Source organism: Lissotriton vulgaris, chromosome 4_1, assembly GCF_964263255.1.
Source record: "Lissotriton vulgaris chromosome 4_1, aLisVul1.2, whole genome shotgun sequence".
NCBI lineage: Eukaryota > Metazoa > Chordata > Amphibia > Caudata > Salamandridae > Lissotriton > Lissotriton vulgaris.
In genome coordinates, this window is record NC_141691.1 from 1,611,692,800 (window position 1) to 1,611,716,981 (window position 24,182).

Sequence of the window (24,182 nt, forward strand, 5' to 3'; positions counted from 1 at the left end):
CAGTACGCCTCTAATCACTGAAAGGTACCTCTCCCGTAAGAATTATTATGAACAGAGATGTAGCTATCAATGGTGTAGTAGGTGCAAAAGCACTTGGGCCAAAAAGTGAAGGAGCTCATTTGCCTCCCAAATATATCAGCCATTTCATACCTAAACAAGGTGAAGGTACTCTGTTTTCCACCCTTGCTACACCACTGGTCATAAACCTGTAAAGGTATGAGACAGCTTCAAGGCAAGAAAAGAAGCTAAAAACATCTCTGGAATGTGTTTCAATGCTAGCCACATATTGCTAGTCCACAGAACTACAGGGAGAGAATCTGATCCTCTCGAGAAGGAATTTGGGGACTGATGTACAAAGTAATTTAGCAGCTGCAGACCCTGATTTGCAGGGTTTACAATCACTAAATACCTTTTTCTGATTATTAACACCATTTTGGAATGTGGTAAACTTTTTCAGAATCGTAAAATGGATTTAGAAACCTATATTTAATTGAAATTTGGAAGGGACTTTCTAAGGGCATTCCTTCTGAATTGGGAGCCGGTGAGGTATGTATCAATCAATGGTTTGTAACTGTAACTCCGATCGCTACCCATGGATTTGTTACTGGCACTCAAGTTGGAGGGTTGACTTATTTGTAAAGGTCCATTTTGGACCTCTTCATCATTGGGAATCAGTGTGGCATCATCAGCAGGAGTAAGCAGCAGTTAAGGGACCGCTGTCAGGTCTCACTGAAGTATGGAACTCTTTTTCTTTTTCAGATAAATCAGGATCATTTTGGCCTGCTTTTAAAAAATAATTTCATTTTGCAAAGAAATTATGATCTGCTATCCCTTGCAGGCCACCATCCAATTTATTGTAGTCATTCACAGTCCAATGAAAATTGTGACTATATTAATTAATATTTTTTGGCTAGGTTGGTCTGTGAACCTGTGTGTTCAGTATTTTTTTATCTGACCTATTTGCACATAATTCATTTCACAAAATCCTATTTCATTCACAAAAAGTTGGTGCACAATTTGCTATCACTTTTTGCAAATGTAATCTCTTTACATGAGAAATGTGATCACATTTTACAGATAATTTTGCCAAACATGTTAAATAAACATCTAAGGGGTTGTTCAAACTTCCTGAAGAGAAATTCATAAATTAGTCTAATATTTGGGATAACACATAACTGTTATGTAGAAGAAAAAATACTTCCATATGTCAGACCAATTTTCTTAGGGTTCTGTAGCTCAAGGGCAGATAGGCAATACTTGTGGCAACTATTTGCTTTGTATTTGAAAACACAGAATCCAGATATATTGTGAGTGAAGTTCAAAGATACTCTATGCTTTGAATTGTCTTGAAGAAATACACTCCACTCTAAGCCCCTGGGTTCCCTTTTTCATCATGGCCAGTCCTGGAGTATTCATGGAATTAGAAATCCCCATTGGGCATGTATGTGCGCCATATGCACACACATGTAATTTACAGGGGTGCAGCAGGGTGTCCTTGAGACACCCCTGCCCCCTTGCAAAAATTCTCAAATTGCGATTAGCAATTTGCGAATTCGCAATTTGAGAATTATTTGGAAATCATTCCTATGGGCCTCCTGGCCCATAGGAATGCATTGGAAAATATTCCTTAATTGCGAATTCGCAAAATGCGAATTCGCAATTAAGGAAGCTTAAGGAATCGCAAAATAAATGCTATTTTGTTCATACATACCATTTTGCATTTCCTAAATAGCGATTCCTTAAAATTCGCTATTTAGGAAATGCAAAATAGTTTGATGATACATATGGCCCTAAGTATCAAATTTGCATTTTGCGTAATTAGGCACTAGGGGCCTGATGTAGGTAAATCTCATTTACCGACTCTAGAATACCGAATTTTACAGATTCGGTATTCTGGATTCAGTAAATGAGATGTAGGTAATAATTCGGTAATTTTTACTGAATCGGTATGATTCGGTAATTACTGAATCAGTATTTACCGATTCGTAATTGCCATTGATTCCTATGGGCCTTGAGGCCCATAGGAATAAATGTCAATTACCGAATCGGTAAATACAGATTCAGTAAAATTACCAAATTGTCAAGGGGGACAGGGTGTCACTTTGACACCCTGTTTCACCCCTGATTCTGGCTTGTGTGCCATGTGGCACACATACATGCCCTAAGGGCATGTATGTGTGCCACATACATGCCCTAAGTATGTATGGCACACATACATGCCCTAAGGGCATGTATGTGTGCCACATGGCACAGGTGTACATGCACAGATGTGCATGTACACAGGAATTCGTTATTTACCATGAAATAGTATTTCATGGTAAATAACAAATTCTTAAGGGCTTGTGGCACTGTTTTCAGAGCCACCTACATCTAGATTTACCAATTCGGTAAATTTACCGATTCTGTATTTTACCGAATCGGTAAATTTACCGAATCGGTAAATATTAAGCCCCCTATATCTCAATCTCCAAATACCGGTCGGTAACTGGCGAAATTGGCTGTTACCGACCGGTATTTGGTGACCTACATCTGGCCCCTAATTTCCCAAAACATTGCTAACTGTGAGAAACAAAAATATAAGAATTATGCACACCCCTTGATAGGAGGCAATTCAGGTAAAACTGAACTAGCAACTATTGTACCCCACTACAGACATAGGGCCATATTTCGAGTATGGCGGTCCATAGGACCGATGCACTCGTGGTCACAGTCCAATCACAGCCACACTGCTGGCCCACCTGCCGTATTACAAGTGTGGTGTTCAGACCACCACAGAACTGCTGCTACCGCCGGGGATCCAGGATCCCGCAGGAGTCGTGCAGCTGTCACCCCCAGAACTATGCTGGTGGTGCCACTACGGCACAGCTTAGCATATTCTGAGTTTCATTTCCACTGCCCATTTCATGGTAGTAAGCCCGCCATGAAAAGGGTGGCGTAGAGGCAACTAAGGGGGCCCTAACAGGACCACGTGCCATTCCTGAGCCTGAAGGTGCATCCGAGTCGGCCCCCCTTTAATAGCACCCCCATTCCTGCACGGTGTGGCATGCATGACCAGGATTAAACTCCAAATCGGGCAGGCGAGTGAACTACATCCTTGGCCGTCCCTAAGTGGATGGTGTGTGAAGGCACAACCGGAGGACTGCCAAAGTCATAATAAGGCCCATAGATGTATTCCCTAATTCTGAGAGACTTGATGGGGGATCAGTTAAATATTGGACCTGATAAAAACAAATAATTCAGGGATCGGCATTTATTAGATTGGATAAATATCTGGTATCACAAGCTTTCTCCATCCAAGTGGGGAATAACATTCACATTATGGGGCTTTCTGTACTGAAATTCTCATGTACAGGTGTTTACTGGGTATTTTGCCCCAGTAGGTTTCTGCATGTTTGACCTGCCGAAATTCATTAGTGGAAAATTGATGGTTATATGTTATCTAGTGCTAGACTTGTAATTTTGATCCACTTGAAAAGGTACTGGCATAGGGATCAGAAAAAGGGCCTCTCAAAATGAGGGAATATACAAAAATAATGTAGAAGATTTAAGATCAGAAACTGAATATCTTGACCCAGGTGGGCACATATAATTAAGGTGATGAAGTCTAGCTATGATATATGAAAAACAGATCAGTAAAAGAAAAATTACTATAAGAGAACTAAAAAATACGTGTATAACACAAGGATGGGCTTTCACATGAGTGGAAAGTCAAAATAGGAGCCAGGGAGAAAAATGCGGAAACAAATAGACAAAGAATCATGAAAAAATATATGCAAAAAAGATCAGTTACAAATCATACTCTTTGTATATCCACAGAAATTTGAATTTGGAAAATGTATGCCTGGAGCACAAAATAAAAACTAAAGACATGAATAATAGAGCTTGTAAGATTTAACACACCCAATAGCAATGCATTACCATTAGCATCATCATGGCAATGTACATTATTCAAGTGTATTTGGTCTTGGCAGAGTGGAAAGACATTGTACAAGTGAATATAATGTTAGAAAAGTTAATGGGAGAATAACATGATCATTCAGTTGGAATGTAAAGACTTTCAAAGTAGTGAATCAGGTTAAGAAGATATCTATTAATGTAGAATAAAACATAATTATTCAAAGAATCAGACAATGAGAAGCGACATTAATTATGGATACTTGATGAAGGGACATATTGAAAGGTAGCTATTATGCCCACATGGGCTAAAGAAAGAAGGCTCAGTACTTTATTATACAAGACTCGAGGAGAATACATTTCCATTCAGGCAATTATTCTTTAGTACTGCTTTAGATATTGGTTCTGTTTCTATAAATATTACTTTGACAATTTCTATAAAACTGCATAACAAAAACATAAGTTCAAGTTTTGCGTTAAGGTGGTTACATCAAACCACATGAATGCATTAAGTACCTCATCTGTTAATAACCAACCCCTACCCGCATCCAAAAGAAATATTTAACTTACATTACATTTTGATTACAAGTTGTGATTAATTACCACAGAGGTGTAGCTGAATTCAACGCTTATATAACAAGATTGTTATTTATTATGAAAAAGTACAAAGACAAAAAGCACTGGATATCATGAAGATTAAGAGGAACTTTAGTTTTCTAACTAGCAGGTTTCAAGAGTAAAAAAGCTCTATTTCTAGAATCAGCAGCCAAATGTGGAAAAAAAGGTCCTTTGCAGTTTTTGGGACATAATTGAGGGAAAGTGGCTATTTGCAAGGCTGCAGGCTAAATAGTACATAATCTCTGGTATTTACGCAGGGTTTAGCAAAATAGTACATCATCTCTGCTGTTTAGCCGGCGATGGTCCAAACAGTAGTGATAATGCACAATGTTACCGGATACTGCACAAAAAGTGTAAAGGAAGTTTTTATTTTTGCAGACCATGAAGAAAAAAGAGGCACCAGGCAATGGTAGGATGCAACATGAGTGTATCATTCCAAAAGTACAATAGTTTGTACATAAGAGCATGGATCAAACTACGGTGTTTATAGATGAAAAAACAGTAAAATCAATTTTGAATTTAAACATTTACACTTTAGTAATATTCCAATATGAAATGCAAGAATCAAAATTCAGTTTAAGAAGCTTCAAAATATGGCACTGCAGTATGGGAGTATTTTGGTATTGGCAAGAATAATGAGTACAGTTTCAAATCATGTTCCAAAACTGTTTAGTTCACTTATGAAAATACATTGGTTTTTTTTACTGTTCATGATGAAACTTTTTGATGATTGTGGAGTGCTCAGCTCTTTTTGGGCTTCTTATGGAAGGCCTTATGCTTGCTTGAGGCTTCTTTTTAAGGGAGATTGTGTTGATTAGTATTTCTAAACTTGCAATACAGCAGCAGTGGACAAGCAGCAGCGAACACAAAGGCAGACAGAGAGGTTGTATCTGGGTCCAGGAGAGAGGGAAACGTACAGTAGGCAATAGGGGCTTGCGGGTACAGTGATTTGTGACACTCACAGGGGGTAAACTGAGTGAGACACAGTAATGGGGCTTCTGTAGAATGGGGAAGTGAAAGCTGGAGACAAGTAGATAATGCAATTGGGTAATTTACAGAAGGCGTTCACTCTGCTGCCTGTGAATAAACACACCTTTTCATACTATTCATCCAGCAGAGTTTCGGGCACTAATGCTTATTGGTCTCATGTCATGAGTGGCCCTTCCAGCAACAATGACATTTTAGTCACCTGTACAATGCATCTTGGGAATGGTGTTTTTGATTTTTAACATGTTAAGCAGTGTTACAAATGGGCTAACCCTGTCTCCACTGAGCCCTCATTTCTGCCCTTGACAGCGTTGTCCCAGCATACGAAATCTGGAAGTCAAAATAAAATAAATATCTGAGAGAAAGTCTTGAAAGCTCCACTTGCAAAATATCCATGAGGGTCAGATTCAGAGGGATCGTAAACAAGGGTGACAAGGACTACATGAACCAGGGTGACCCGCAACATGAGATCTTGGAGGGATGAGGAAGACCATACTCAGGAGGACCAATACAAAGGACTATTATAGAAGAGACCAGGATCAGATGGACAACAACAAGGTGGAACAGGGAACCAGGAGGACTAGTATTAATAGGATGGGGCAGGAGGACTGGGGGACTAGAATTGCTAAGGAAACCAAGGTCAGTAGGAGCAGCACCAGAAGACCAAAAAAAGGAGGACCAGGAAAAGGAGTACCAAAACTAAGACCAGGGTTACATGGACCATGGGGATGAGGTGCAGAACCTTTCGAAATTGGCAAACAAGGGAGCTAGACAAACCAAAAGAGCTGGAATATGAGGACTGATGGTGAGAGAGGTGAACAGGGCCAGAACCGGTATCCTGTCAAACAGGAGACCCAGGGTCCAAAGGACTAGCTGTATGAGTACATGGTAATGATGACAAGACAGACTGGAAGGGATAGACTTGGAACAGGTCTAAGAGTGCCATGAAGATCAGGGACTAGGGGTCCATGGTTAGAATTTCCAAGTGGGGCAGAGTAACCATTATAGGTAGCAGGACCAACGTGAGGAGGATCAGATGTAAGATGGCCAACTAGAATCTACAAGACCATGTTGACTGGATGGCTGTGGCTAGGAGGACCAGGACCAAAATTACCAGTTTCTCAAGACCCAACCAAAGATGACCTGGATAAAAAGGGTCAGGATCAATTCTGCAGTACCAGTAGGACTAAGTAACGGATCCAAGAAGACCATGGCAAACCAAACCAGGTTGACACAGAGTAAGAGGGCTAAGACTTGAGAGGCCATATGGATCAGGGTCTGCGGTGCCAGGGCTAGGGGCTTTAGAACCAGGACAAGTTGACCAGGGCCAAGAGGACAAGAAAGGAACAGGACTACCATGACCAAGGAGAACAAGGCTAAGCTGGTTGGTGCATTAGGTTCATGATAACTAGGCCCAGGAGGACTCTTGCAGTCCAGGCCACAGAGCTAGGAACACTGTAGTTAGGCATGTGAGGCACAGGATGGCCAGGCCCAAATCAGATCAGAGCAAAGAGCACCATGATCAGTTGGTGTAGAAGCACAAGAACAATGAGCAAGAGGATTAGTCCCAGATCCTGGAAGATCAGGTGCATTCGGATTATTGGCAATAGGACCAGGGAGCAAGAATAAGCAATGAAAATGAGGGGGAGTAATAAGGATGTTAGAAGGACCAAAGTCAGGGGGACATTGGGAAAAGCAATTAGGATTTGAAGGATTAATATTGAGGGCACCAGGAATAGGTCTAGGAGTGCCAGGGGGCCATGACCATAGGACCAGATTCAAGAGTACCACATCACACAGAAACACCAGGACCCTGGGGGTAACAGGACTAGGGTGAAAAAGTTCTGGATCAGAAGAACAGCCATAGTCAGAAAGACTAAGGAGACTGGACCTGTGTGATAAGAAGGAACAGGAACAAAATGGTGAGGATCAGAAGTACCCAGAAAAAGAGTACCAGGATCATGAGTGTCCAGACAAGTGGGTGCAATGCCAGAAAGATCATGAGGACAAGGCACAGGGCCGGATGGAACAGGATGATCAAATCAGGAAGACAAGGACTACATGGAAGAGGACCAGGACACAAGAGGCCGAGTGGACTGAGAGGAGCAGCAGGACCAGAAACTGATGGATTTGGAAATGAAGGAGCAGTGTGAGAAGAATCAGAAGGCCCAGATCAAGTGGACAAGGGTTAAGCAGATCAGAAGGGAGAGGATAAGCTAGCAGAAGGGGGTCTGGAAACACCAGGATGGCCATGAGGAGCAGAAACAAGAGGATTAGGAATACAAAGACCCAAACATGGAGGACCAGAAACAGAAGAATTAAGTCTAGTGGGCAATAAAGCAAGATGTGAACACTGACTATGAGGACCAGGACTAGCTAGACAAATGCTAGGCAAACTGGACTGAGAGAAAGGAAGGTTAGGAGAACAGGATCTGAAGAATCAGAAGGAAATGGCCAGGCAGAGAGAGCCAGCAGGACAAGAGCTAAGAGGACCACAGCAAGAAGGTCCAGTGGGAGCCCAAACAAGGAGAATTGGAAGATCATGTCACAGTGGCCAAGGAGTATTAGGACCTAACATACCAGAAAAAGGAATACGAGAAGGAGAAGGAAGACCAGGGAAAGGAAGTCCAGCATGACGGAAGCCAGGATGACCAAGCTGGGAGCCTAAGAACAGGATTACCTGAACAAGGAGGATCAGAACTAAGTGGGCAAGTTAGTGTTGAATCAGGATGACAAGGAGCAGAACGGCCAGAGCCAAGAGTATCGTGACAAAGTGGAGGAGGACAAGAGAACTAGTGGGGCAGGTGCAGGTGGACCTGGGCCATTAAGACCAGAGGGGAGATTGGGAAGGATTAGGTGGACTAGGAGGATCAGATTAAGCAGGACCAGGAACAGGCTTAGGCGGACCAGATGGGTCTCAACTAAGGAGACCAGGGGTAGCAGGATCAGGCTTTTTGAGGATTAGGTGGACTAGGACCACCTGAGCCACAAGAACCAATGGTACCAGACCGGGACCATAATGAGTACGTCCAGCCTAAGAGGTCCTAATAAGGAGGACAAAGACCTGTGGAAGCAGTACCAGGTAGACCACGAAAACAAGGACCAGACAAGGAGAATTAGGCTGACCTAATCCAATTGACTAGTAGTGCCAGATCTAAAAGAACCAGGACAACAGGGTTAGGTGGAGAAGGACCCAGCAGACCAGCAGGATCAGGGTCAGGATCAGTGGTACCAGGATAAGGAGCCCAGGAAGGGTTAATACAAGGAATGGTCAGGAAGACAGGGATCAGGAAGGCTAGAATCAGGAGCCCCAGATTCAGGGAACCAGTGCCAGGGTGACCAAAACGAGTTGGACCGCGCCTGGATGAGGATATGGAGGACAATAACAACCCAAAAAAGGAAGGTTTGGAACAGGATCAAGAGGAGGACCAATACACGAAGGACATGGAGGAGAAGGAAAAAGTCTTGGAGCAGGAAGACTCCTATGGTATTCTACTCCACATGTATTAGGATATCTTTTTTTTTTAATGGTTCTTATTCATGATACTTATGTTGCCAACCCCCAGAAACCTCCACCTTTACTAGCTCATGTATAACTGGTAAGTAGTTGCTGAAATATTAGAGAATGCAAATGAAATAAAAAGCCAGGCCTGATAGCAGACACTGTCTGATGCTGGTACAGGAGCCCGAGGTTAGATCTGAAGGACAGAAACTTGGTATAGGGGTATAAAGTAGGGTGGGTGAAAAGGAGTGTGGTCTGTGAAGAATAGCAAAAAGGGTTGACTGAAGTCAACAAAAATGGTTAATGACTAACAAAGGGGGTCAGAGGGCTACAGCAATCATCAAAGAGGAACTCAAAATCATAAAAAGGCTCAGATGAGCAGAAGAGGGTATGAAGGAGGTTCCAGATAGATTGCCACCGAGGGTCTAAGGAAGGATTCTGAGTAACAAAGATTGCCAGCTGTGATAGCACTGGGAACGAATGCCAGCAATGATAACATCACACCAGACGAGTCTGTGAAAATCTAAAGGCTAGATTAAGGGTGGTGGAGATACATACATGTACATATGTGGAAGGCCAGCAAAGAGACAGTGAGTATCAAGATTGGTAGAATAGTTTATGTGACTTTCAGGCCACTGTGTTGACATTCCATGCGCATGTATGTGCATTAGATATGTAGAACGTTTCTGTGTGTGGTGAAAGTCTAAGTGAATAGAACAGTGGGATGCTTTTTGCATGATGTGATGATGAGTAAATACAGCTTCACTAGACAGTGGAAGTTTTTGGACTGCATCCCTGTGGCTGGGGGAGGAGACCCAGACATTAGAGAGAGAGGTGATGTATACAAGGCTACCCACAGAAATTTTGTGAGGTCCTTTTTAGAAAAGGAGTGCTGATTAGTTCTAGATGTGTGAAAACATAGGGTGGAGGCTATGAGATGGGGGTAGTATGTCAGAGATTTTTCCTGTAAAGGTGAAAAGGTTTTTAAGCAGGGCTGCCTTTTGTGCATGCCTGATGACTGCTCAGGAAGGCTGAAGACAGCCAGGAGCTCAGACGTCATGCTTCATTGTATCCTTGTTTTAGATATGCTTTCTTGACGCCAGTGCTGTTACTACTGCTGTGAGAGCCATCACCTAGCACAAAGGCTTTGCCTGAGATATAGCCAGAAAATGACGTTTGAAAGAAAATCACCCCCAAATCAGTTCTAAAACCTCAACAATGTATCCACATCCCCTTTATGGAAAATGAGAATGAAGGTGGAATTGTGCAAATGATTGACTCACAGGTCACAAGAATGGAAGTAACAAAATGCCTCTGTTTTTTAGTGTCGTATTTCCTATAATATTAGTAATATAGTAAATTAATAAAATATCTCTGTGAGTTTCTTTTCTCTGTGTCTTTGATGCCTGATTGAATGTCTTTCTCTAATTCACTACAACTATTATTTCATATTCCAGTAACATTCAGTTCGATTAATTATAGACCTATTCCTTTACTTGTGGCTCCTAAACAGAATACTTTCCCTGGTGGCCCAAAAGAGGGGGGGTCAGAGGATTATGGACTTTACACTGCATACTCTATTTAGAGTGAAACCTAGCTGGAACAGACAGGGAAAAAAAATTAGCCCCACACATTGTGAGAAAACTCCCACAGAGTAGGGCCCATTAGTTTTCATTTTTTCAAAAATAAACTCCCACTTTGGGAAGTTTGAAAAGTTTGCCAGCCAGCTGCCCATAATGTCTGATGCCTGGGAACAAGGAAGGGTTTGGCTTAAGCGCAGTAAGGCTACGCCACAATCATGTACAACAAAACAATTGCCAATACTGCTCAAATGTTTTTATCAAAGAACCAGTAAGCTGAGCTCATCGTTCTCAACTTAAAAGACCACTCTTTCAGTCCGGAAATGTATCTCAGAAAATTAAAATTTATTTCTTTCAAAACATTTTTTTGATTTTTCTTTTATTTTTAGACATCCAACATTAATGTATCATAAACTAAAGTGATTCTACTTGTTTTTTATATAAATACAGGGAGGAGAATCTAATGATCAAAGGAAAATAGTGAATATGTACATTAAGGGGTTGAAAGGATGGTGCGAACAATACAAAAGCAGACAAACTAAACAGATTTTTTAAAACACTTAGGGCCAGATGTAGGTAAATCCGATTTACCGACTCTTAAATACCGACTCATACCGATTCGGTATTTAAGAGTCGGTAAATTGGAAGGAGGCAGACGTAGGTAAAAAATTACCGAATCTGTAAGAGTTCGTATTCATCGATTCTGTAAATACCAAATCTGTATTTCCCATTGATTCCTATGGGCCTTGAAGCCCATAGGAATCAATGGGAAATACAGATTCGGTATTTACAGAATCGGTAAATACCGAATCCTGCAAGGGTGCAGTGGGTGTCACTTTGACACCCTCTAGCACCCCAATTCCGGACTTGTGTGCCATGTGGCACACAGACATGCCTTAAGGGCATGTCTGTGAGTCACATTGCACAGGTGTGCATGCACAGATGTGCATGCACACCTGAATTCAGTATTTTACCACCCAATAGGATTGGGTGGTAAAATGCCGATTTTTAAGGGCCTGTGGCACTCTTAGGAGTGCCACTTACATGTGGTTTTTCCGAATCGGTAAATATACCGACTCGGTATTTTACCGATTCTGTAAATTTACCGATCCGTTACCGACCGGTATTAGGGCTCCTACATCTGGCCCTTATTCATCAAACTCACACAACGTCACTTATACCACATATATTCAATGTTGGATGAGCTCAGCTTACTGGTTCTTTGATAAAAAAAATTGAGCAGTATTGGCAATTGTTTTGTTGTACATAATGTCTGATGGCACTGCCCATCAAACTTTTCCTCCATAGAGAGGAACTGCCATGGCTGCAACAATTTTGAAGGCGTCTGTTCCTAATGATGTTGGAGGTATTGTCTTCATCCGTCCTGAAAGATTTAACTCTGACCTTCAAATTTTAAAACAGGCCCATGGTTTTTCTTCCTTCCGTAATGGGATTGTAAGGAAGGCTTTCAATAATACTGTGTTGGTGACTTCATAGGGGCTCTATACAGTTATTTCTATTTGGTAAGATCACCCAACATTTCGATGGTACTATGTCACTGGTACAAACATTTCCAGTTCTGGCCTTTAGTCTGATTTCTTTAATTAAACTCAACCATAATTAATGTCTGACCAAATAACTTGGAAACATTCAAACATTTGGGATCTTTTAGACCTATAAATAGGGATGAGTGTAACATGCATAATTTGCTATAGTGTAACTACGCAGAATTACAGAAAGGTTATGTAGAATTGTGCAAGGAGCATAAGCCAGCCCTTATTGCTATTATCTCAGTGAAAAATGCTCATTTGTACCTAAAATAGATCCAACGATGCAAGATGCTCTAAGAAAATAGAGCTTAATGCAACAGAACAGGAACAGCAGCGGCCAGCAGCTGCTTGTGCTCCCTAAGTTAGCTGTTCTAGTGCTCCTGCGGTTGGATTTGGCCCCAAAAACTCCTAATTATGCAAGTGGGTGTAATTACATAATGTTAAGTAATTTTCCTTTACAAGAGTAATGCAAAATTACATGAATTATGTCAATCTCTCCAGCCTAATTAAGATTTCCCCCAGGTCTAACTACAAGTTAGTGCTTGTATTTAAGACAGTTTTAGTAATAAAGGCCTCCTGTGTCAAAATTACAGGGTAAGTGACCACAAAAGTGCATATCATTATATACAAAACACCTTCAACTAGTTGGATATTTTTGTTCATGACCATATGTCTGCCAGTCCATGGCTGGCCATGAGTGCCTTTAAAGCTTTAAAAACTTGAGGTTTTCTCCCCATATGCCCGCCCTTATCCCAATCGCCCGTATCTAAATGTATATTGAAGTCCCCACAAATAATTGAGGGCATTGGCCACAAGGCTTATTCAATCTGCAATTCTGACAACAAACCGTATCGTCAATATTTGAGCCAAATACTGTCAAATAGTAAGCTGATTTGAAATGAGAGCAAATGCCCACCGCCCCCATTTATCCGATGTGACTTGCTTAATGGGTAAAAATCTATGCGCAACATGTATAGCCACCCCTCTAGTGTTGGTGGACTGAGATGAGCAAATCATTACCTTAGAATAATATTAAGCCCTCTTTTCTGCCAGGGGATGTGGGTCTCTTGCTGACGGATAATATCTGGCTCTACTGCTCGCAACACCTCCCCAGACCTTCTTTCTTTCCCTCTATCATTCGGCCCCCCAATATTAATCATAGAAATGGTCAGCCTACCCATATTTACAACTTCCTTGGTTCCTATATTGCCCTTCACCTACTTCTGGTATTAGTACTGTTTCTGGTGCTTCTTCTTACCTGCCCCCATAATCTGCTTTGCTGGATTTTCTGTAAGTAATTTAGCCCCCCTACCCGCACCTCCCCACCCCCTCACACCCGCCCACCCCTCACACCCCTCCCCCCTGCGCCCTACTCCCTTAACACCCCCCCAACCCTGCTAGGTGAAGCAACAGACCCTCCTAGGTCTGTGGGTGATGAGTGGTGGCTCACTCCCTTAGGATGTCGAGTTTAGCCAATTTGTGCCCTAATATCACCTATGTGAAATATCTGCACCCATATATTCAATAAACAGTAGACAAAGAACACAAAAACCCCAAAAATTAGTCCATTTGCTGAAACTATTGGTTAGGTTCATCTAACTTGAAGAAGGAGAAAGTCAGCACCCCCTAGTGTTTAGAAACTCCTTGGCCTTGATTTCTGATGAGAAGAAATGAGTTTGATGTTTCCAGATTACTTTTAGTCGAGCCGGATTGAGGAGGAGGGCCTGCGCGCCCTTCTCCTGGAACTGGGTAATCATTTGCCTCAGATGCTTAACCGTAGTGTGGCGAAAGTCTGGCCTAGTAAAAAACGTAAATCCATCAGCTAACCACTCTGCCTCAGGTCTTGCCTTCTCAAACACATTTTGTCTCAACAAAAAGTTGCCGAAATAGACCAGAAAGGCCCGAGGTTTGGCATCTGGGCGAACTGGCTGTCGGATATTGAAGGGTACTCTGTGCGCCCTTTGTATTTCCTGTGCCCAGTTCCATTCTACCAGATCTGGGAAGGATTGCTCCAGGAGCTGGACCACAAAGAGGCGTGCATTGGACCCTTCCTTCCCCTCTGGAATACTAAGAAAGCGTAGGTTATTCCTTCTTTGTCCGTTTTCATCTTCCTCCAATTTCCATTGAATATCCGTGAGTTGTTCCTCATGCGCCATAACTTGCTTCCTTGAGCCAACTGTATCCACTTCCAATGCGGCCGTCCTTGTTTCTAGTTCCGTCATCGGATCGCTTATATCATTACAGGGTTTTGCAATTCTAACTGCGCCCTGGAGTTTCCGGGTGGCGTTCAGGGAACGTTTGCTTTCCAGATGGGCTTCTTCCCTATGCGCTATTACACACTTCAATATAGACTCGAGGGTAGGAGCAAGCGCCGGGGACCCTACTGCAGCCTCTTCCAGGTTAGGCTGGTTGCTAACCCCCACCAACTGATCTCCCATAGAGTTGTCCCATCTGAGATCAGTTTGCTTAGGGTTATCCATTTCTCTTGTCCGGGGGAATGTTTTCCTGTTAGGAGCAATCCTGTTGGGAGTAATCCTGTCCCGCCCTCTAGCGTCAGTACCAGAAATACTTTCTTCCTCGCTTGATTCTGAATTGGACCCGCGGCCTGAGCCCAGATTAGACCAAGTGGCGTCTGAGAGAGAATAAAAGTCAAATGCCTCCGAGTCAATGTCCCTCTCCCTGCCTTCCTGCAATATCCTGCAGGTTTTGGGGGACCCTTGCGTTCGCTCTGCTTCCCCATTGGTTTTTGGACACTATTATGCTACCCGGGTCCTTCCTCCTGTTGAATCTAATTTCCCCCAAACATCTCAATATCCTTAGAGACAATAGCTAGGCCCATCTCTCCCAAGCCCTCTCTCCCATTAATAGCCAGAACAGTATTGTGAATTTGTCCCTCTTTAAATGACTGTGTGTTGAAATGACCCCCTTGGCCCCCTTGGCCCCCTGCACATATGTTTTTATAGCCTCTGTGTCACCCTGTTCAGGATTCTCCCCAAAGCACAATGGTGGCTTACCAGTAATATTCTGTCCATCTCTCTTTACTGGGTCCATAGTAACAAGCTGCTCCTTTGGCAGGCCAATCCAGTCCCTGCACCCCGGAACAGATCGATGATTGTTGTGGTCCGAGGTGGCTGGGGCAGCGCGCCCCTCCCCTTCTCATCCAGGAGATTCTCCTGCCGCACCCGCTGCCGTCGCCCCTGTACCGCGGGAGCAAATAATATCTCCGAGTCCACCGAGTTCTGCTGCGGGGACTCCAGGGAGGAAGATTGAGAGGGACCACCTTTCCCCTTTGCTTCTGTCTTAGGAGCCATGGTGTCCGTGTTAGAGGCTGCGCTGCATCCGCCACTCAAACTCGATATCCCGGCCAATTCACGCTCAAGACCCTGGGAGCCTGCAATCAGTTGGTCCGCGATCTCTGCCAGCACAGAAGCCCTGTGCCTAATTCCTGGTAAGACCAGCTCCGTTGCTGCTTACTTCCCAAAGACAATAGTTCCTGCTTGAAGGTGAGCCATTCAGGTCCACTTTCATCCTGCTCTAAACTCTGTCACGCTATCCTAAGGGAGCCACCTATGACCGACTTTCATTCGGTCGCCATCTTGCCTCCTCTGATCATGTAAAAAAATAGGGGAACCAGGTTTTACTTATTTTTCATGTCCACACAGGAAATATGTTAGACTCGATTATTTTTTTGCCTCTGTCTCTCTTTTAGAGGGAGCACAGATTAAATGACTCCCTAAGGTCCTATCGGACCACGATCCACTGGTAATGAACATTGAGGTCCCGACATTCTGAAAGGTATACACAAAATGGACGTTGGATAAAAAGCTCTTGGCTACAGAAGGGTTCATAAAGCATATTAGGGGGTGGACTCAACAGTTTTTCGATATGAACAGATACAGCACATTAAGAGAAAATGTTTGGGATACATTCAAAGCATGGCTTAGTGGTGAAATAACCATAATTGGGGCATTTCATAGGAAACAAAAGCGGGACGAGATACAGGCACTTACAGAGGTGCTGAGTATTTAGGAGAAACAACATATGGTAGCCATAGGACAAAACCAGACAGACCTACAAGCTAGCCCAGGGCTTAAAGTAATCAGACTAAGGCTAGAATTAATGGAATCTATAATAAAAAATTGTCCGAAAGATTTCAAACAGGGACACGGGATAACTATGAATATGGAGAGATGAAGGGGAAGCGGCACTATGACTCAAACAAAGGGCGGCTGCAAATAACATCCTAAAATTAAGAGGGAAGGAAGGTCAGATAGTTACAGATCTTACAGGTATACTAAAAATACTTACGGATTTTTTATCAAGATTTGTATCGCTTTAGGGACTCTCCATCAGGTACAATTGAGGTAATAACAGGGAATGTGTCCCCTCAGCTGCTGGAGCTTGAAGCTGATATTTCACGGATTGAGGTCATAGAAGCATTACGGACGATGGCCTTGGGAAAGGCATCAAGCCCAGACGGAATCCCGATGGAGACATATAAAGCCTTAAAGGCAGAGCTGGCCCCCTCCTGGTTGATTTGTTTTTATCGGTTCAACAGAAGGGGGCCCGCCACAATCTTGGCATGAGACCAATATAGTGATCTTTTTAAAGAAGGGGAAGAAGCCTGAAGACCCCGTCTCAAAGAAACCAATATCATTAATCGAACACTGACGAGAAATTATATTCTAAGATTTTGGCTCTAAGACTATCTAAGATAATTGGGTCCCTAGTGAGCCCATGGCAACGAGCTTCATCCCAGGCAGAAGCACAACAGACCATGTCCAAAGTGTAATTTCGCTATTTGATATAGCCGAAGCCACAGGTACACAGATGTCTCTGAAACTATTGGATGTGCAAAAAGCTTTTGTCCAAGTAGAATGGGCATACTTGTGGCAAAATTTAAGATCTAAGGGCTTCGGCCCACGTATTGTAACTGCCATCCAAGCTATGTATTTTGAAGCACATGCTAAGATACAGGTAATGGAGATGGAGTCGGGCAGGATTAGAATCACTCGCACTACAAGGCAGGGGTGCCCCTGCTCCCCTATCTTATTCGTGCTGTATATAGATCCCTTAGTTAGATCTATACTGAACGACAGTGCAATCAAACCGATGGAGGTTATGGGCAATAACACCAAGGTGTTGGCCTATGCCGATAACATTGCGGTCGTCACCCCTGATCCGCAAGCTGCAATAGATAAGATTGAAAGGCTGGCTGCAAAATTTGGGAAACAGTAGTTATTGGTTGTGTTTTGCATTTACTTACCTGTTCTGATGGTTCTGACAGTAGCCCGATTGGTCCTGTCCTGTATATAATTCCCCTGTGAATTTTGCCCGTGCCAGTTGGCACAGTGCAAATGCGTGATCATGTTTCTAATGTGTTTACGACAATAAAAAGGATCCACATCTTGGCACACCCCTTGCACTTAAGGGATCAGATACAAAAAAAACAAAAAGGTGATGCATAGAAATCTTGAATTAATTTCAGCAGCTGGCAATCGCGGGCCCTCATGCCAAGCCATCATGTTTTGCCCATTATGCCACTTAGACAAAGGCCCACCTTATGCAAATTAGTACCAACCCTGCTCATCATGGGAACAACAGCTTTAGAAAAAAATGCTTTATTTATAATTAGTAAGAGACATGGTGGTCTGCTGGCTCTTGCAGACCACAGTCCCTGTGATTTTGCCCAATTGAAGTGTTTCTCAATTTACGGTAATTTAAATGAGGTAAGTTGGGCAGCAATTCGGAATAAAAAAAAACAGCTTATAAGTGCATAGTTCAATTAACAAAATATAATACTAATTGCAAATCTTTTTGTCACAAATTGCAACTGCTTTTTGCGACTAGTGTATTTGTACATCTGGCCATTGTTCCACAAAACTAATATGGTTTGTGTGTGGAGAAGTAACCATTTAATTTTAGATGGGTTAAGAACTCACTTCGGGAATGGAAGACGTTACGTCCATAGATTATTTTCAATAATTTACTGAAATGTCACAACATATTATTTTACGAATGATTTTAGTCTACAAATTCATGCTATGGATAAAAAATTATTACAGAAAAGTCACCTTAATTCTCGTAAATATCAATTTAAAATGTGTGCAATTATATACTTCACCAGCAATCTTTATTTGACTAAAACAAGATATTCTGACAGCCATACCTTTGAAGGTAAAGCAGAAAATTAACCCAGGATGCAAAAACAGCCATAGCACCGCATTGCCATTGCCAATGTCCTATACTTATAGATTTTTTCCAGAAAGTCGACACAAAGATAATGCTTGTAACATGGATGGTCCAGTCAACTAAATTTGTGGCATCCATCAGGTATTTCACTCTCTGAAAGAGAATCAGAAAATTAAAATAAATATTCATTTAGGTTGTTTGTTCATTTTTGTTTCATATTTAAAATTTAAAATGCAGAGATGTCCAAAAATAATCCCTGCCCAACAAAATTCTTTGGCTGTTTTGGATCACGATATTAACTTTCTGTAGCTGAAATGGCGAACGTAAATGAGCACTTTGCATGCATATGTAGGGTAATGCTAGTGCTTATCATTTGAGTATCTGTTTTCCAGTGGTGGCTTCTCCTCTAAGGCAGAGGAGTGTCGCCCCACTGCTTTTCAGCAGTGGAAGGAAAAATAAAATGATAATACTTGAAAGTTATTATCATTGAATTTTCTCCTGTTGCAGGCGCGGCAGCTTTGCCAGGCGGGGTGGGGCGGGACTGCTCTGCCGACAGAGCAGGGGAGAAGAGGAGTGGCTTGCATTTCCCAAACTGCGCATGAATGTTTAACTGGCCCTCTGGGGCCAGCCAAACATTCATGCACACTTAGCATGTTCTCCACCCAAGCTGCATTACAGCATGGGTGAAGAACATGCCAAGGTTCCCTGTCCCCATCTGAGCACCATGGTTTGATGGTTTGATGGTTTGACGGCGAGACCAATCACAACACTTCAATGTAGTGTTGTGATTGGTTCTGGGGAGCTTCAGCCTGGGTGCTTCCGGTGCCTTGTTCTGAACAGCAAAAAAGAGACACGAAAAGGAGGACCGGCGAGGAAGGACACAGCAAGGAGGTAAGTTGATTTTTTAAAATGTTTTTACTTCCACCTCATCCACGTCCACCCCCCCGCTTACCTCCCCGTTGCACCATCATCACTCCTCGCCACACTATTCCATTCCATCTGTATCTTCCTTCTTTCAGCATATGTGACTTAAAACCAGCTATCATCAAGTACTCAGTGTAGCTTGTGCACAAAGATGTTTAGCACTCATAAAGCCTGTGATTCATTCAAACATAAGGTTTGCACAATAAAACACCTCTTAAAGTGTTTTTAAATGTCAGGGACGTATTTCCATCTTGTAAAAAGTTATATGGGTTACAATTACAAATGACAAATAGCAGGGAGCATGCATCCTGTTTCTGATTCGCAATTGCTCTTTAAAATCATTTAGTTACCAAACTCCCAGTTGTGGTTGTAACTAGTTTGCAAAGGGGAAGCTGTCCCTGGAGGGCAGATTCTCCTTTGAGAATCATGTCCCCGGCCTTGGTAGATGCCATTGGACTAGCTAGGTGGGGCAGGGGGCAGTCTACCCCGGGCGGCACTGATTGTGAGGGCAGCGGATGTGAGCAAGTTGTGTCTGTCAACTACCCCCATCCCCCCTCCCCCCCGAGAACAAGTTGTCCGTGGGATGCCACCCAATCCTCCCAAGAACAAGTCCTCCATCCTTTTGAAACAGATATCGGGGTTTACTCTGCTTCCTTCAGGATTCAAAGTTGGAGGCTGTTGTAAAGTGAACTATCTGACAATCTTGCCGGGGTACAGGGAGTCACACAGGAAAAGCTGTAGGATGTCAGTTTTTTTCCAGCATACAACAACATTTAAATTCCTGTAAATGAAGTGTGCAAATATTTTAAAATATATCAGCATTTACGAAAACACAAATAAAGCACTTTTTTGTAATTCTGAAGCGTGATGGAAATAAAGACTTGAATAGGATCCAAACCATCGGGACACTGTACTTGGTGATGTGCAAATGATAGTTTAAACACGATTTCCAAATATTATAATGTACCCGTAACATTGTTTCATCTGTCAAACAGCATCTCAGTGCATATTTTGTGGCTATTTCAATGCAAAATGTGCATCTGTAAATGAAAGTGTGCCCCCACACCATGCTCCAGCAATATATGTGGGACAGCGTGCTCCAAACTGCACCACAAGCTACATACCACACTCTTACTACTTTGTAATGCTGATGGAAGCACCCCTACTACGAAAATTGTTCTCGCTCCATTGGTTTGTACGCTCAGTAGGTAAAGCACTCTCATGTCCCCAATCTCTGAACACGCTATATATGACAGCAAAATTAATAGAAAACATAACTTTTACAGAATCCAATAAAAAATATTGGGTGAATCAGTAGGAACATCTACAACAAAAGCTTTTAGGAATTTTCTAGACCGAATATGATGTAATTTCACTTGTTAAGTACTAAAAAAGGAAGTAGATCTTAGCGACCAATTACCTGTTGGATGATTTGTACCAACTCTTTAATAATTCCAAATACACTCATCACAAATACGATGCTCATGCACACTCTTGTGAAGTAGGAATCCTGGAAGATAACATTAACATACTGTATTACGAAAAGGACTAATTATGAAAGAAACAAACTTTACTACTGCTCAGTGAGGTCCTAGTTTATACAACAGTTTAACCAATAAATGTTGTTTGAATGACTAAACTTCAATTCATTCTATAGTTTATTAGCATTTGTGGATATTTGCAGCCAAAATCTCTGTTTCCTTTTGTGGATGATAAACATCTAGGTAGATTTTCTACAGCTTAATACTCTACATTTGCGTATAAGTAGGACTTTTGCCGTTAGACAACAAGGAGCATTGGGAAGGTGGTAGCTCAACTTCTTCCTAAACCTTCATTCTTGCAAGCAAACTCCACTTAAACTGCCTCAAACAAACTAATACATCAATTATCGCATCTTAAATTTAACCTCTTCATAGCAAGCCTATTAGGAATAAATTCTGGTTAAACACACGATATCTTCAGATACCATCAAAAATTTAAATCATCCTATACATCGTCTTAATTTGCATACAAATGTACATTTTGCACCCTCATGTTACGATTGAAACTTTTATAAACTATAGACATTGAACTGGACTCATAAACTACAATGCAATACATTACATTTTAATGCATGTGCAACCATTCCATGTTATTGCATTTCTTTATTTTAGAAAAATGAAAAAAAGAGAGATCAACCCATAAGATGTGATGTAATTGAATGATTCACAGTGATTTCAATGTTTCTGAATTCTGTGAAAAGTAAGTACTTGCATCATGAGATGTAAATACAACAAAACCAATTAACATTAACAGAACATACATAAATATTTTCATCCTATGTTTGTAAAAGACAATTGATATTTTATTGTCCAATGATTTCTGATTTTACATGGGTATTATGGCACCATATTTAACAGTCCTTGATTCATTCTTACATTAACACACACCACATTTTAGGCATTTAGAATATCACCAATATTCATACTAATCTTGTATTATGAAACCACAATTACTCTTTCTTGTCATGACAAGCTATTAACAGTTGATTGGCTTTAAAGTTACTTGAGTCATTCATGGGAACAAAATCACCTCCAACTATTCTTGGCAAATATCATTGAGAATAAATATGAAAGGAAGAGATAATAAAATATTTGCCAACCCAAAATGTAATGCTATATCCTAGTACTAGTTCTCCATTCACATGACAACACTAATTCCGACTGGTGGGTACACCGAGAAAGCAATCCACAACCAAATATAATGAATTATATTCAAAGTTACAACAAAAGCAGACTTTAAAATCAAAATCACTCAAAAAGAAGCACATTCAGTGCAAGTGAGGCATATGTAATTTGGACAATTATACAGACGAAATAACTGAATAAATGAGAAATTAATTGAATCAGAAAATATGTCTCTAGAATAAAAAAAAACATAACACTCAACACCAAAGTTGCATGCACTTGAGAAACATATCCACTTCAACAATTTAATTTAGAGTGAAGCCTTCATACATACCCACCCTGAGAAACCCTGAAAATCTACAAATGTACAGTGACTCAAAGTGGACACATGCCTTTACACAATACTTGAACAGCTGTTCCACAAACATGATTATCATCGAGATCAGAAGAAGAAAAGCACACCAGAGAAAGATATGTACACTATAAAAACATTGTTTGACTTTGCTGACAAGTTGTGTGTAAACAGTAAAAGCCAAAATAGGGCCCTGGCTTGCTCAAGGAGACCACTGCTCATCCAACCGGTCTCTTTCCAATGGTATATTCTGTTTTGTGCGGTTAGAGAATCGTCATCAGTTAACCTAAAATTCTCTTAGTATTAATTTCTCTGTGTTTTTCATGAATAGGATGCAAAAGCATCATAACTTATGAGATTATTTACTAATATTCTTATTTCAGCATTGGTGAAGTTAAACATATATTTCATCCAAAACAAATATAGCTCCAGGTGGTAAAGTATTTTGGTAGACTGGCATTATTATCAGTGGAGCTGGATGAGGTGATAGAAGTCCACTACATTATTATATATCTCAGTCACTCTCTTTGGTAGACTATTGCTGTGTGTCATGAGGTGGTGAGAACAGCTTGTGAGCACTGTTGCATGTGATGTTGTAGTGTTACTGCCCAGGTGACTCTTGTCTTCCACCTCACAATTTCTTTCAATGCATTTTTCTAGTCTTTCTAAGTCTTATAGGCAGGATAGCTTTTTAATATTTTCCCCTTCTGCACATGAGATCGTGTATCCATTCTTTTATTTATGGCCTACTACTGTCCTACTGTCAATTTTCAGTGATTCACTTATCACAGTAGGTCTATTACTCAACACACTGTAAGGGTCACAATTTGGACTACATTTTGACTAATTTATCTAATAAGAAATTAGAATCGCCTTTGCCAACAGTTTGGACAGATTACTAAATGATTCCATTCTCAATTCTAAAAGTTGGGAAGCACACACATAGAGACACATATTCAAAGACCTCTGGGCAATGGTCTAAACTGAATACGGCCAGATGGGAGCAAACTTTATGCAAATCAGTCCTTATTTTATTGGTTGATGCAGAGGTATCGATATCATAGACAGGACAAAAAAACTGCAAGAACCTAGACGACTTAATTCCAATACAAGCTAATAAACAAATGCCACCTCAGAAGAAAACCCATTGGTTCTCACTAAAGTTAAGGTAATTAAACAAAGAGTGTAAAAAATATAAAAGGAAATAGAGAGTTAAATATGATAATATAAGTAAATAGACCTAAAAAGCCTCTTTGAAAAAAAATCATCAAGCCATCCGGAGAAACCTTGTGAACGATCTTGCAGAAAGGATACAGCCATCAGCCAACTCCTCAAGAGAGATCTACAAAATAGTGAATTCCTTTCTAAGTCATGAGAAACCATAAACAAGACCTACTGCTCCCATAGAACACTGCAAATCATATTCTAGGGAAAGTGAAGGCTCACCTGACTAGAAGGGTAATATAGATAACATACCAACAACAACAAATCAGCACTTTTCTTTCCCCCCACTGACCATAGAGGATGTTATGGTTGTGGCAACCTCAGTTATAGATATATTTTTTTTTTCCTGGAAGCAGCGGATCGAGATAGGTAGTTAGACGGGTTCCCAATACGGAACAGAGACACCAACTGTGGGTGTTTAAATCCTCTGCACCTGATGAGGCATAATTCTAAACTTTATTAGGGTGCCAGATTCCCCTAGAGGATGAATTCCTAGGGCACAGACAGTGGTAGGTAGCAAAGCACCTTACCACCCACTTGTAGATAGTTTTTTCTTTATTTATAATTTTTGCACGGTCCTTAAGAATTGCCGTTTGATCATTTACTGACGAGTATAGGGCGAGAAACATGTTGACCTTTAGGGAGTAGAGTACGCAGTTTGTCTCATTAAGAACAATTCTAGGTACCCCTCCC

The 24,182-nt window shown here is 41.5% G+C and overlaps 1 protein-coding gene across 4 annotated transcripts in view; it reads right to left on the reverse strand.

Annotated features, from left to right (window-relative positions):
- The window catches only part of TRPA1 (transient receptor potential cation channel subfamily A member 1), a 913,216-nt gene that overhangs the window by 171,089 nt on the left and 717,945 nt on the right, over positions 1–24,182 (reverse strand). For all 4 annotated transcript variants that reach the window (XM_086965876.1, XM_086965877.1, XM_086965878.1 and 1 more), the window contains exons 21-22: positions 20,668–20,757; positions 18,301–18,476 (exon numbers count right to left, since the gene is read on the reverse strand). In XM_086965876.1, the coding sequence (XP_086822002.1) occupies positions 18,301–18,476; positions 20,668–20,757 (266 nt within the window). The remainder of the gene's footprint in view (positions 1–18,300; positions 18,477–20,667; positions 20,758–24,182) is intronic.